The following is a 13,132-nucleotide window of genomic DNA, read 5'->3' on the forward strand; positions in this document are numbered from 1 at the left end:
TGTTCCTTATTTTATACCCGTTAGCCTCGATTGTTGAGATATTTTACCTGTCCTGCTGCGGACTGTTGGTAAGGCACCATTCCCCGGATCGAACGAAAGCTTTAGGTCGTTTCCGGTGTCCCCCCGTGATAGTTTGACATCAATGGAAACGGATTCACCAATAGGAGCATGGGGTACAACTTGAGGTATTATATCAATAGTGCCGATTTTCTCTACAACTTCCACACTTTTGGTCAGAGTGAGCGAATTTTGAGGGTTAGTTATGATAAATGTCACAGTCAAGTCTCCATTTTTCAAAAAGGAGAATGGTATCGGGGTGCCGACAGTAAATGGGTGTTCTTCTGTTGGGGAGCCACTGTTATCATTAATAACTACCGATGCCATATTCGGTGCGTCTTCTGACACTGTCTGTTGGAATGTGAATTCGGCATTTCCTGGAGGTTCAAAAAGAATCGTTGAATTATTCACAAAAACTTGTAAGTTTTCCACCCTTTTGACGACAAGCACTCTGTAAGTGTATTCAAACAAGTGGTATGTATTATAGACCTTTATCGTCACGGTGAAATCTCCCAGTGTAGTATAGGTATGACTCGCTACATATGGAGGTCCAGACCATGTCGGAGTTGTCGTCATTGTTTCATTAGCTGAGGAATCGCCATAGTCGACATGAACGTTGGGGTTAGTGCCGGAATCCATAGTAACGGTAAAACTGACGGAATCACCCTTGGACTTTACGACAACACCATTTTGATCAAGTGTGAAGTCGGCAGTGACTGACGGATTTACAATCAGGTTTTCTATTCCAAAATTAAAGGAAAGCGTGAGCTGAGACACATCGTTACTCATCGTAAGTACAGCAGGGTAAACCTTTGAGGTATCAGATTCTCCAGGATAGCTTGTCACAGTCCTTGCTCTATTTGCAAATGTGTCCTTGACGAGCTCTGGCTGTGTATTGTTGAACGTCAGGGAGTACTTGATGTCGGCGCCTCCACTTCCCCAAGTGAAAGCCAAGTAAAACGACTGACCCACAAGTGCTCCCGTTTGTTCGAACTTTACATCCTTTATTCGTTCTCGTGCAATAATACTTGTAGAGCCGGACTCCGTGCCGAGACCGTTGGAACATTGCACAGAAACTGAATATCTAGATATATCCTCAAACTCAAACAGATAGTTGAAGCATGTATTTGGCGGTGTCTCAGCATAAGTAGTCTGTGTTGAGGTGGACAACGATTTCAGTTCAGAAGCCTGATAGAACTCGCCATTCACTGTCCATTGACAAGTGTAGTCCGACCCCTGCGACATAGAAAGAGTGATACAACATTCCTCATCCACGACGCACTTAGGCTGAGTGAGAGACAGGTTTTGGATCTGTTCCTGTGCGATAATGGTCGTTGTATTTTCCTTCCGACTGCTTATGTTCTCTACTATGATAGACACTGTATACGTTCCCCTGACAAAAATGAACTTTTCGGTGTTATCATTGGTAGTGTTGACATGCGCTGTGATACCATCCCTCTCAATGGCCCAGTAGTACGTTAACGAAGATCCTGTAAGGTACAAAAGACTGGTTACATTAAAATATTTCACTTAGGCGATCATATTTATACGTGCACGAATGTTATAGCTGAACATTACGTTAAACGTTTCAGGGATTATAAGTAATGAATACAAGCGGTTTTGATATTCCTGAGCATTTCAAAATTTGTCTTCAGGTTGGTAAATATAGATGTTACACATGTTGGTATAACGCATCCAGTGACATGTTTTAATCGTTTCACTGATTGTGATGTATGAGCATCGTTTCGATAACAAGCTATCAAGCGTAGCAGACGTTTTTTCCTCCTACATTTCGAAACATACGTCGAATTTTCAATAAAATTTGAGTTTTGAATTATTAAAGGTTACACGGACCAGTGACCTATTTGAATGTAGTCGGCATTATAAGAAGAGATATAGAACACGTTACTTGTTAAATCAAATTAAGAACATCCTTACCGGTATGGGGCTTTAACTCTAACAACACCGGCACTCGCGCAGGCACGTAACTGGGGATGGAAATGATGGACACGTTCACACCCTCCACGCAGTTGATAGTCCTATTCAGCACAATTGGAGAAATCGAAGAAATTCTTTCATTCTCCAACGTAAATGTCATAGCTTTCGTGCCGGCTGTATAAAACATGACTGAATACTCCAGCTTGGTTCCTTGTGTTGTATGGCCTCGCAGTAAATGTCTCTGTGACGCTGAAGTGGCAGCATTCTTGTCACCGACGTTGGTGGTTATTACATCCTCTTTGTCTGATTCAGTAGTATGTCTAGCGCCCAAGGTCGCCCCCGAGAAACCAAGCACACACCCAGGGGTCACATCTACCACATCCGTGATAGGTAGATAGTGATGACCAATGTCCGTGATGGTGTGAGATTTGGAGTAAAAAACTTGGAGGTCAGTACGCTGGGTGCCGTCATAGCGTGATGCGGCGCTACACGGGCCGCTTACCCAGCACGCATGTGCAGACAGGCAGTATTGCTCGGAGTGAGAACACACATTGTCATTAGTACCAGGACATGTGCCTCCGCACATATTGGTGGCAAAACAGTAATCGGAGCAGGATGGACATAATACCTAATGAAAAAGATAGGTTTCATTAAAAAAAGACATCAAGATGATATAGTCAAAGCCTTGAATACACTCTACCTTTCGAAATACTTTAAGTTGTAATTTTGTTTAAAAACTGATGTATACTGTACAGTTACCTCACACGATACCTACGTAAGTTCTGTGGCCATAAGGTTACATCAAAGACACATGCATGTATGTATTTTGTTCTTGTTATATCAGCATGTCTGTATACTATACATGTTAAGTCAATGTGTATGTTTACTGGTGTCGCGAGGTTACCGTATATGTACATGTACAATGTATATTGTTTTATAAGAAAGCATGCATGGAGTTTCCTTGTAAAGTCAGTGTATTTGTATAAGGTTATTGTAACGTACAGTGTTTGGTTGTTACGACTCGGGTTCTCGATATGAGGACGTGACGTGAAATTACTTGATTAGATCTAGATTTACATGACGGGTGTTGTCGATATAGCAGAGCACGCCTACCATTCCAGAACACATGGTCCTATTTTCCTCGTTTTTTTCAATGGTCTTCGCGTAAAAATCTTTCTTTTGTACATATTTTGTCCTTATTTTATCAATGCTGAATTCGAATTATGGTTTTGATGACAATTCGGTTTTATCGTGTTGTTCTATGTTCAATTTGCTTTTGAAGTCAGCATGTATACCAGCGTGTATTTTATCGTGGTTGCTAGATATCGTGTTTTAGGAGTTAAACTAGTCATATCAGTACCTTGAAAGTGATCAATCCCGTTGTCTCAGCGTAAAACTCCAGCCCGTACAATTTTCCTGGATACTCGAATTCTGATGCCGGAGCCACTATGTGACTCGTTGGGGTTTTCCCATGAAGTGCAGGGCCAACGGTCGGTATAGGCGGCCCAATGATACGGGTGTCAGCATCTATAAAACACATGGAGCTTCCGTTAACATAATATATTCTTTACAGCAGAATATGTTTAACTCGAAATAAGAAGGACACTTGGAAAAGGAATGATACGGATACTCGAGCTGGTAAACTGTTCCTGTAGTCGACAGCTTTGTGACGCTCTCACTACATGTATCTCGTTCTAAGAAAGAAGTTAATTCAACGAAAGTTAAGAAACGAATTCAACTATTAATTTAGCAAACATGGAACATGGCTATCTTCCTTATTCGTTGTGAAATGTCTAGCGCACTGACAATTCTGTAACTATAAGGAGGATAATCCTGAATCTTGCTTAATAGATCATTAACGTTGTGACAAAACGTTTGGCGGATGGATATTTAAAGAGGCAGTTCTAAACTTTACAATTTAGTGTTCATTTCTTGTATTATCTAATCACAGAAACAAATGCAGGTGTCGACCAAAACACGTGTACTTTATACGTGCCGTTTATTGCGGATTCTTACAGATCGACGGATCGAGCAACACTGTATTGTGTTGTTGAACCGATGGCGACAGCAAAACAAATCACCACTGTTAATAAATTGCTGTGTGAGACACTATATAAAGCACGTCAACGTGTTGATTTCCCATGGGATCCCATAGAGTCTAATAAGGACATAGTGGAATAACGATACGTTGATAATAGAAGGTCTTTCAGGTTATCTGATATCTAGGTTTTAGAATCCCTTTTCAATCATTCGGCGATCTCCGAAAATTAAAAGCGTCGATTTGTAGATCTTTTTCACGGAATGCTTTCATATATCGCTACAATCATGTAATAATTGTTCCAGAAGACATGTAGAATGTAGTACTTTGGTGTAAGGCCACTACTGTAGCAACATATTGGTTTGACTTGTTTACCTGCGAGTGAGAGAACCTCTGGGCTAGCGTCGTCCGAATTTATCGTCAACTTGATGTAAGACCCCTGCATCACCTCCAAGGTGCACATTGCATATTCGAACGACGCCATATTATCTGGACAAGTTAAATTTACACCTGCTATAGCCGCATCCACTTGAACGGTTATCGCTACTACTTTTTCCTGAAAATGTAAATAAATAAATAAACAGTGACGTGTGACTCGACCAAGTATACCCTCACTGATATACTGGTTTAAAGGATCCCCGTACAACTGCCAAAAAGTACATCTATGGATTGGCGACTTTTTCATCAGTCTGACAATAGCATTAATGAATGATTTCTGAAGTCCCGTATATCCAAATTATATACCTGAATTCAGATTTTCAATTGGGGTCTTTGAATACGACTTATCAGGGCGTTGAAATTTGGGTTAACTATATCATCTTTTAGGGGGCTTACAAAACTTGGCCGCTTGCGTTTATTGCGATCCAAACGGTTCGACCTGTTGGACCAAAGTTGTTACTAATAGTAACATGGTAATGGACATGGTATCTGATGCTGCTTTCAGGCGAGCCCTGACAAAGTCTTACAGGTTATGTATCAACGTTAGGTCAGCTAGGATTCCTATCCGAAAATGTTGCATTTAAAAACAGACAAACCGGTCGTTCCGCATAAACGAACAGGCCCCAGGAAGAGAAAACAGTACAGCTGATATGTAAAATATAATAAACTTCTAACGTACCACCAACGTTTCGTTGTAGTCGTTGGCGATCACAGTGATCTGTTTAGTCCCCGGGGTGACGTAACTTCGCTGTAACATGTCTGTAGCGTTTTTATCCGTTCTTCCCGCCCCGTCGCCATAGTTCATTCTAAAGGCGGTGTCCAGTCCGGCGCTTTCGGTGTGAATCGTTAGGATGATTTCTGTAAAGGTCAGTACGGGCTCACTGGTCCCGGCTGATGCGGTCATAGCGAGGCCCACGATTGGAGGAGATGTCGTGTATACCTCCACATAATCTTTCGCTCCACACGTCTGAGAAGAATCGCCCAAGCATTTAGTTACACAAGATGAGTTGGATCGCTTCGATTCTGGGGGTGGATATTTTCCACATCTACAAAACTTCCCTGTAAAGTAATCAATTCGTTAAAGATCAACAACTCTTTAATAGACGAACATTTATTGAAAGTATTTTTTTTCAGATCATGAACGTCTCTTTTTTTTTGGAATGATGTATGTTTAAAAACTACACTAACATTTAGTTTAACTAAGAGGTATTGTACTAAGGTTTCGTTACACGAGCCGGGTGGGGCCCGCACTCAGCCTCCGTATTCCGGCGATGTGTTCCGTGCACATTTTTACTTAAAGAAGGTCATAAATTGTTACATACAGAATGGTAAAAGGCATGTCAAAGCCTGCTAATTACAGGTTCATTTCAATGGGGGAGGTATTTCATTAAATTCAATAGTAATGGAATTCTAACTAAATGATATTTGACGGTGTATTCAAACTAACATCTTTAACCGTTTAATGTACTAATATTGTTTTGTCTATTGAGTATTCTGATTTATATATAAAATCTTTAAAAACTCGAGTTTTAGTTGTTTCAAAATGTTGATGTTGAGCTTAGTAGTGCATGATCTGCGCAAGTCATTTGGATTGTTGCAGGTTGATTTGCGCTAATGCTTGTGACTTAGCAAATATATATATTTTTTTCATTAATGCATTCCGCATTCATCTTTCGCTATGTGAGAACAGTTCGCTATGTGATAACATTTTTTCTATATATTTTTTTCATATCGTATTCAGCTTTTGTTATGCGAGTGTACATGTATATGTTGACGTACCGTACTCTAGTCCGCAGTAATTATACAACCAAACCCCACATTTGGTCGCGCAAGTGGTCGGCGTCACGTCTTCAGGACGAACATCCCCAGGGATCATTGTGAAAATTCGGTTCCGTTTGTCAACCTCGAAGCAGCCATAGTATTCTGAAGAAAAATAAAACCTATGAGACCCCCGTGCTAATGAAAGTTTAGTCAGGAGGAGAATTAGGCTGGACGTTTTGACACATGACTCTAATACAGTGTGGCGGGTCTCAAATCCAAGGGGTTAGAAATGAAAGGAACTTTATATATTTTACAACACAATTATTTACCAGCTTATATCAATCCCTATTGTTGGCCCTGATGGAAGTGCTGAGGTGTTTTACAAATGAAACCTTAGTACCCGGAGAAAACCCATGTGACCAAAACATTTTAATGTCCTATCGCGGAATTTAAAGTGAATGCGCTACATGTATACATTGCGCAAACCATTCACCCCGACCACCAATGGAATTTAGCTGTTGAGAGAATTGTCAACTGGAGAAGAATATCGAATACATCTAACTAAATTAAAATAAACACGCTTTGCACGAATAACATGAAAATTACATAATACCCTAATACCCCCCCCCCTCCCCCCCAATACTCCAGGGGTTGCCAAGAGAGCGAAAGTGAACGTAAAGCCAGGAGGATCGAGGTAACAGAGTACAAGCAACCACTCGTAAACATTCACATACAACTATAGTCAACAGTAACATAGCGAACAAATACAGTGTTCATTCTTATCAAACCATAATTAGCTGTATATACGTAGCCTTACACTAGCAATAAGGACAGGTGAGAGAGTACATTCTCCGCATGACGAACGTGAAAGATCCTATAACACATACAAGTATAACGGAAATGTCCCTGCAGAAAGTCCCGGATGTATTACCACAGGTTAATCAAGCATGTCTCATTGCATGATTGTGACGTACTCATGTACAATTAATTAAAAGCTTCAGAAATAATATTTTCATCACATTGATTTATGTTGCTTTACGCCAAGTCGAACACAAATTATAGGGAGTATTTAAAAAGTGTTCTGCTATACAGAAAAAAAGGAGAGACCGCATTGAGTGCAGGACGAAACCTGGGGAATCTTGATTGGGTTGGGTTCGGGGCGCAAACTCTTTGGTACCCTTTGTACCCTTTCAGACAATAATCTCTAGTGAAGAAGCCAACATTGATCTGATGGCCCCATTTAAACAGTTAAGATCTATATCTTTTTTTCTCGATACTCTTTCCTCCCGGTGGTGTCTCCCTGGTTATTGCGGGGACATTAAAGCCAATATTAACATCCGGAAGTGTATTGCCTTGAACAAACAACAAAAGGAAGGAGTGGAGAGTAGTAAGTTTGGCCGTTTTCTGGGGAGCTGAAGAGACGAAGGTTAGCAACAATGGTTTACCCCTGCTGTGAATGACGAAGGTCGATCATTATTTCAACAATATTGACCAAAGTTCTCTTGTATCAAACCAGCGTCCTTTTATTTCCCAACATTACTGAGCGAGCCGACGTTGTATCGCGTTTAATGGACCTAAACCTATTTCTGTATTGATCTGCCCTTTGATCAGAGTTATTTGGACTACAATGGTTAGTTCTGACATCCGTGTTTGTCATTACCAGCACATTAAGTCCTCATCATCTATCGAACGCGCCCATAATTTTCTGTTTTCATACATGGAATAAATATCCATGATTCTTTCCGTCCACCTGAACATAGCCGTATAAACAGTTTAATAGGCGAGTACGTGAATACTGATCGGGGTTTCCTTTGTTTGTCATCTTATGTCGATCAATCAGACTTATCCGATCGCCACTGGGTGCCACGGAGTGAACTGTTTCGCTGGTATGGGACACTTGAAATATTGCGGGGATTGCATTCCGCAATAACACACAATCCGATTAGTGTACAAGCTCTGTAACACTGCCTGTGACGACATGATCACGTGACACGCAATAACGTTTTATATGGAATTTGAACGCAAATCGATTAACAGCATGTATGTATCGCAGCTTATTCTTTCAAATTATAAAAAATCCTAACTTTATCTATAGACTCGATGTCTTGAGAAAAACACTGTCTAAGTAATTGTGCATTTGCTACATAGAGCGGTATAGCTGTTGTCATGCACACGTGCTTAACTGCTTATGAGAAAACGATGAGATCCTTTTATCATAGGTCCTTTGTCATATGACATTTGTTATTACGAAGATTCAAACATGCACTATGACCTCAGTAAGATTAATAGCACCTCTCTTCCCCTTGGTGAGATAGGGGGGATTCTTAAGTTGCCAAACATTAGGCTTACCTAACGCCACGGGTTGAGCGCCATTTATGTATAAAATGCGTTGTCTTTTTGAACCTGATACAGGCAAAACATGCTTTCATTAACATTGGAGCACTTTGTTTATACATAACTGAATGTTATAAGGCACAGACGTAACATCATATAGTCCCCCAAACTTGTATACCAGTGTTCTTCACAACACGTTTTATGTACCGGTAAAGATCTATATCATCAGATCAATGAGGATTAAACATGGAACCTGAAGATGACCGTCACAATTCACAGTTAACGCCTGACGATGTGGTCGTAACTCACATTATAAAGTCATCCCACCTATGGTAAATTCATTTTATATTAGGTCCATTTAGATGATTACATTCAAATCGACCAGACATTAAACCAGACCAGTTGTGCATTGTAAAGTGGTGCCGTCATTTAATAGATAGAAAAGTAATCGATACATTCAGCGAATGTTGCTGTCAAATCTGTGACGAAGATAAATTATACGTTCTAACGCTATTTTTTAATGTGTCGGAGATTTCAAAACGATAAAAGGTGTTGATGCAATGTTTTTCATGCCAAGTTATTTACTTCATTATTCACAAAACAAACATGATGGGTACACGTGGGTACACGTGGGTACACATGGGTACACGTGGGTACACGTGGGTACACGTGAAAAAACCGGTAGACTAATCTCAAACGAAACAACAAAAACCCAGGGTACACTCAACAACGTCTTAATCACGACTCTAAAACAACTTCGGCGATATATTATATTATCATATAAAGCACCATTTATTGGTGTATGGAAAACCAGGTCAACAACTTGACATGACTTGCAAAAGTATAAGCAATATAAGTTTGTACCTAAGTAAGGAAACGTTTGTACATATCATGTCTTTCCGACATAAATAGTTTGTTTGCATTTGAAAGAATCTGTAGCAATATAGACTAGGACTAGTTAGCACGCTTCTGAACAGGGGGTCGCGGTGGGCAAGTGGCTAAGGCGTCTGGCATGCTGCTACCACTAGCACTGGGTCACGGGTTCGAGACCAACATGGGGCAGTCGCCAGGTACTGACTCTATGTAGGTTGATGTTTTTTCTCTTCGGAAACTCCGGCTTTCATCCACCACCAAAACCTGGCACGTCCTTAAATGATCAAAGCTGTTATTAGGATGTAAAACACAACAAACCAAATTTCTAAACAGACACAACAACTTGGAATACTCACTGAGTGCGGCGGCGTAGTGTACCAGACATATCTACAAAATAAAGACAACGATATAGGATTTAGATAGATCTACACAGTAAGGAAACGTAACTTGAACATGGGAAAAAAACTGAAGAATAAACTAATTTACCCTGCTTTATTGCTCTTTTCATCTACTCTTAAGAAAAGCAAGACACTGAGTCTGAACAGTCTGGGCTTATGCTGTTTGATTAAGATAAAAAGTGTTGTAAACCGATAATAATTACATCTATCTTGTATTCAGGTGTACACGAAATAATGCATGCATGGTTATGAATTGTTGAAAATCAATATGTGTCATTATTTTCCCAATCATTTCGAGTGACACGAAATATTTTTATGGGTCCTATTTTCAGTTGACGTGTTCTTCAGCTTGAATGAGACGTGCAAGCTTTGCATGACGCCCTGTGTTAACAAGTCAGTTAGCTTGTGTTTTAATTTTGTTATGAAGATAATGATTTGATTGATGATTAATGGAAAACAAATAAAAACCTAACAAACACTTATTTACTTGGCAATGCTAATTATGTGTTGATGCGACATAGTAAATAGAAACGTTACAATGTGTGTTGCGAAATAATTATAGATAACATCTAGTATCGGGTAACAAAATAGAAATAGAAATGAATAAAAACAGTCATATGAGGATTACACTATCGATAAACACTTGAGATTAACTCAACCAAGGACTGTCTAATCCCCATTGCACAGTTTTCATGTATTATTTAAAAGCTGTTGACGTCGTCTTGCACGGTTTATCTAAAGCTAGTGATGGCACATTGTAAATGAACAACAGGGACGTGGAAATATTAAAGTTTCTGATGAGCGTTAAGAATTCGATTTTCAAATTTTCTAATTTCCCATTTCTTGAAAGTAACCTCCCCGAATCATCACCGTTACAGTGATATACGTCATTTCCCGACACATTTACAACAAAGGGTTTCGTAAGATGGATAATGAGTAAGTGGATTTTTATGACCACAATCAGGATCCACTGGACAAGTATTGTATATCCTAGTAGGATGAAAATATCGACTTTATCTTATCATACTCAATAGTGTACTTTGTAGTTTCGATGTCTCTACGCTTGATCCACATTTAAGGAAGTGACATTATTTTGGTTTGATCTAACTTTGCATGGCTGGTATCGCCGCAACACCTAAACATATTCTCCTTGTACCTGTGTGAAAAGTTGTTCTTATATTTAACACAATTTCACATCGATAACGAGTTTAAGCAACCGTTTTGGTTACATTCGGATTTCATCTCTTTTTTTTACCATTTACTAGTCAACGGTTCTTTGTCGTCGGATACAAAACGGTCAAGTCATGCGTTTGTCAATATATATATAATATTATAAGTGATTTATTGTTATGTAGAGTATTTTATGTAATAATTTGAACGATTTATTGTCATATAGAGATGAACATGTATGGTTATATAAAACAATATAGTGTTAAACCGTTTTTTATCAGTTAAGAGTGACTGGCCTTTACAAGAGCAAGCTTAAGTGCCACCATTATATAGCAGAACAGTCGATATTTACAATAGACGTCTCATTACTCGGGAGTCGCACAATGGCAAAGAAAATGTAAAGGTCCACATTACTTCAAACGTCTTCGGTCGATAAAATGTCGACATCGTATATAGAAATAATGTGAATGATATTCCTTTGTTTCTTGTGTTTTGCTTGCGGCAGTAGCAATAAGTTATACAAAAGTCATTCTAGCTGTCACAGTTCAGTCAATAGTCAGTGAACCGTAACCGAGGGTTACAGAAGAAAACAAAAGTATTTATGGTGGATATACAGAAAACCGTTTATAACAAGTCCTTATATTTGTAATATCAACGAACAGCATTCTAGCAGCACCTGGACCCAAACATAAGGGAAGCAAACTGAAAACACCTATATCTGGGACAAAAATAAAGGGAAGACAACACGTCAACTGGGACAGAACAAAAAAGAAAACAAATGTCAAACGAAAAAAAAGTGAAGAAAACATCAACTGGGATAAAACGAAGGGCGGGGACAAATATTTAGGCAAATCAATATATGTCAACTGTAACAGCAATAAAGTGGAGAAAAATTTTAAACAGAACAAAAAGCAGAGTATTTAATAACATTAATAAATAAAAAGTCTATAAAACATTATTATTTTTGTATTTTTGCAATATCAAATATTTCTTTAAAACTATCTTCATTAAAGATTAAAACAGCACCATGTGTATATGTCAACAATTGAGTAAGATACATATGTCAACAGGAGAGTGTGATATTTATGTCCACAAATGAGTGTGATATATATATGTCCACAATTGAGTGTGATATATATGTCCACAATTGAGTGTGATATATATGTCCACAATTGAGTGTGATATATATGTCAACAATTGAGTGTGATATAGGTAAACAATTGAGTGTGCTATCTTTGTCAACAGTTGAGTGTGATATATGTAAACAATTGGGTGTGATATATATGTCCACATTTGAGTGTGATATATATGTCCACATTTGAGTGTGATATATATGTCAACAATTGAGTGTGATGTCTATGTCCACATTTGAGTGTGATATATATGTCAACAGTTGAGTGTGATACATGTATCTATGTCCACAATTGAGTGTGATATATATGTCCACAATTGGGTGTGATATATCTATGTCCACATTTGAGTGTGATATATATATCCACAATTGAGTGTGATATATATGTCCACAATTGAGTGTGATATATATGTCCACAATTAAGTGTGATATATATGTTCACAATTGAGTGTGATATATATGATAACATTTGAGTGTGATATATATCACAACAGTTGAGTGTGATACATGTATCTATGTCCACAATTGTGTGTGATATATGTAAACAATTGGGTGTGATATATATGTCCACATTTGAGTGTGATATCTATGTCCACAATTGAGTGTGATATCTATGTCAACAGTTGAGTGTGATACATGTATCTATGTCCACATTTGAGTGTGATATCTATGTCAACAGTTGAGTGTGATATATATGTCAACAGTTGAGTGTGATATATATGTCAACAGTTGAGTGTGATACATGTATCTATGTCCTCAATTGAGTGTGATATCTATGTCCACAATTGAGTGTGATATCTATGTCAACAATTGAGTGTGATACATGTATCTATGTCCACATTTGAGTGTGATATCTATGTCAACAGTTGAGTGTGATACATGTATCTATGTCCACAATTGAGTGTGATATATATGTCAACAATTGAGTGTGATATCTATGTCAACAGTTGAGTGTGATATATATGTCCACAATTGAGTGTGATATATATGTCA

The 13,132-nt window shown here is 38.6% G+C and overlaps 1 protein-coding gene across 1 annotated transcript in view; it reads right to left on the reverse strand.

Moving 5' to 3' along the window:
- The window catches only part of LOC110446654, a 69,076-nt gene that overhangs the window by 39,911 nt on the left and 16,033 nt on the right, over positions 1–13,132 (reverse strand). The window contains exons 2-8 of the mRNA XM_021491910.1: positions 9,796–9,826; positions 6,251–6,394; positions 5,151–5,530; positions 4,409–4,589; positions 3,356–3,522; positions 1,996–2,623; positions 48–1,547 (exon numbers count right to left, since the gene is read on the reverse strand). Of these exons, the coding sequence (XP_021347585.1) occupies positions 48–1,547; positions 1,996–2,623; positions 3,356–3,522; positions 4,409–4,589; positions 5,151–5,530; positions 6,251–6,394; positions 9,796–9,826 (3,031 nt within the window). The remainder of the gene's footprint in view (positions 1–47; positions 1,548–1,995; positions 2,624–3,355; positions 3,523–4,408; positions 4,590–5,150; positions 5,531–6,250; positions 6,395–9,795; positions 9,827–13,132) is intronic.

The sequence above is a fragment of the Mizuhopecten yessoensis genome, unplaced genomic scaffold (genome assembly GCF_002113885.1).
Source record: "Mizuhopecten yessoensis strain PY_sf001 unplaced genomic scaffold, ASM211388v2 scaffold2921, whole genome shotgun sequence".
Taxonomy (NCBI): domain Eukaryota; kingdom Metazoa; phylum Mollusca; class Bivalvia; order Pectinida; family Pectinidae; genus Mizuhopecten; species Mizuhopecten yessoensis.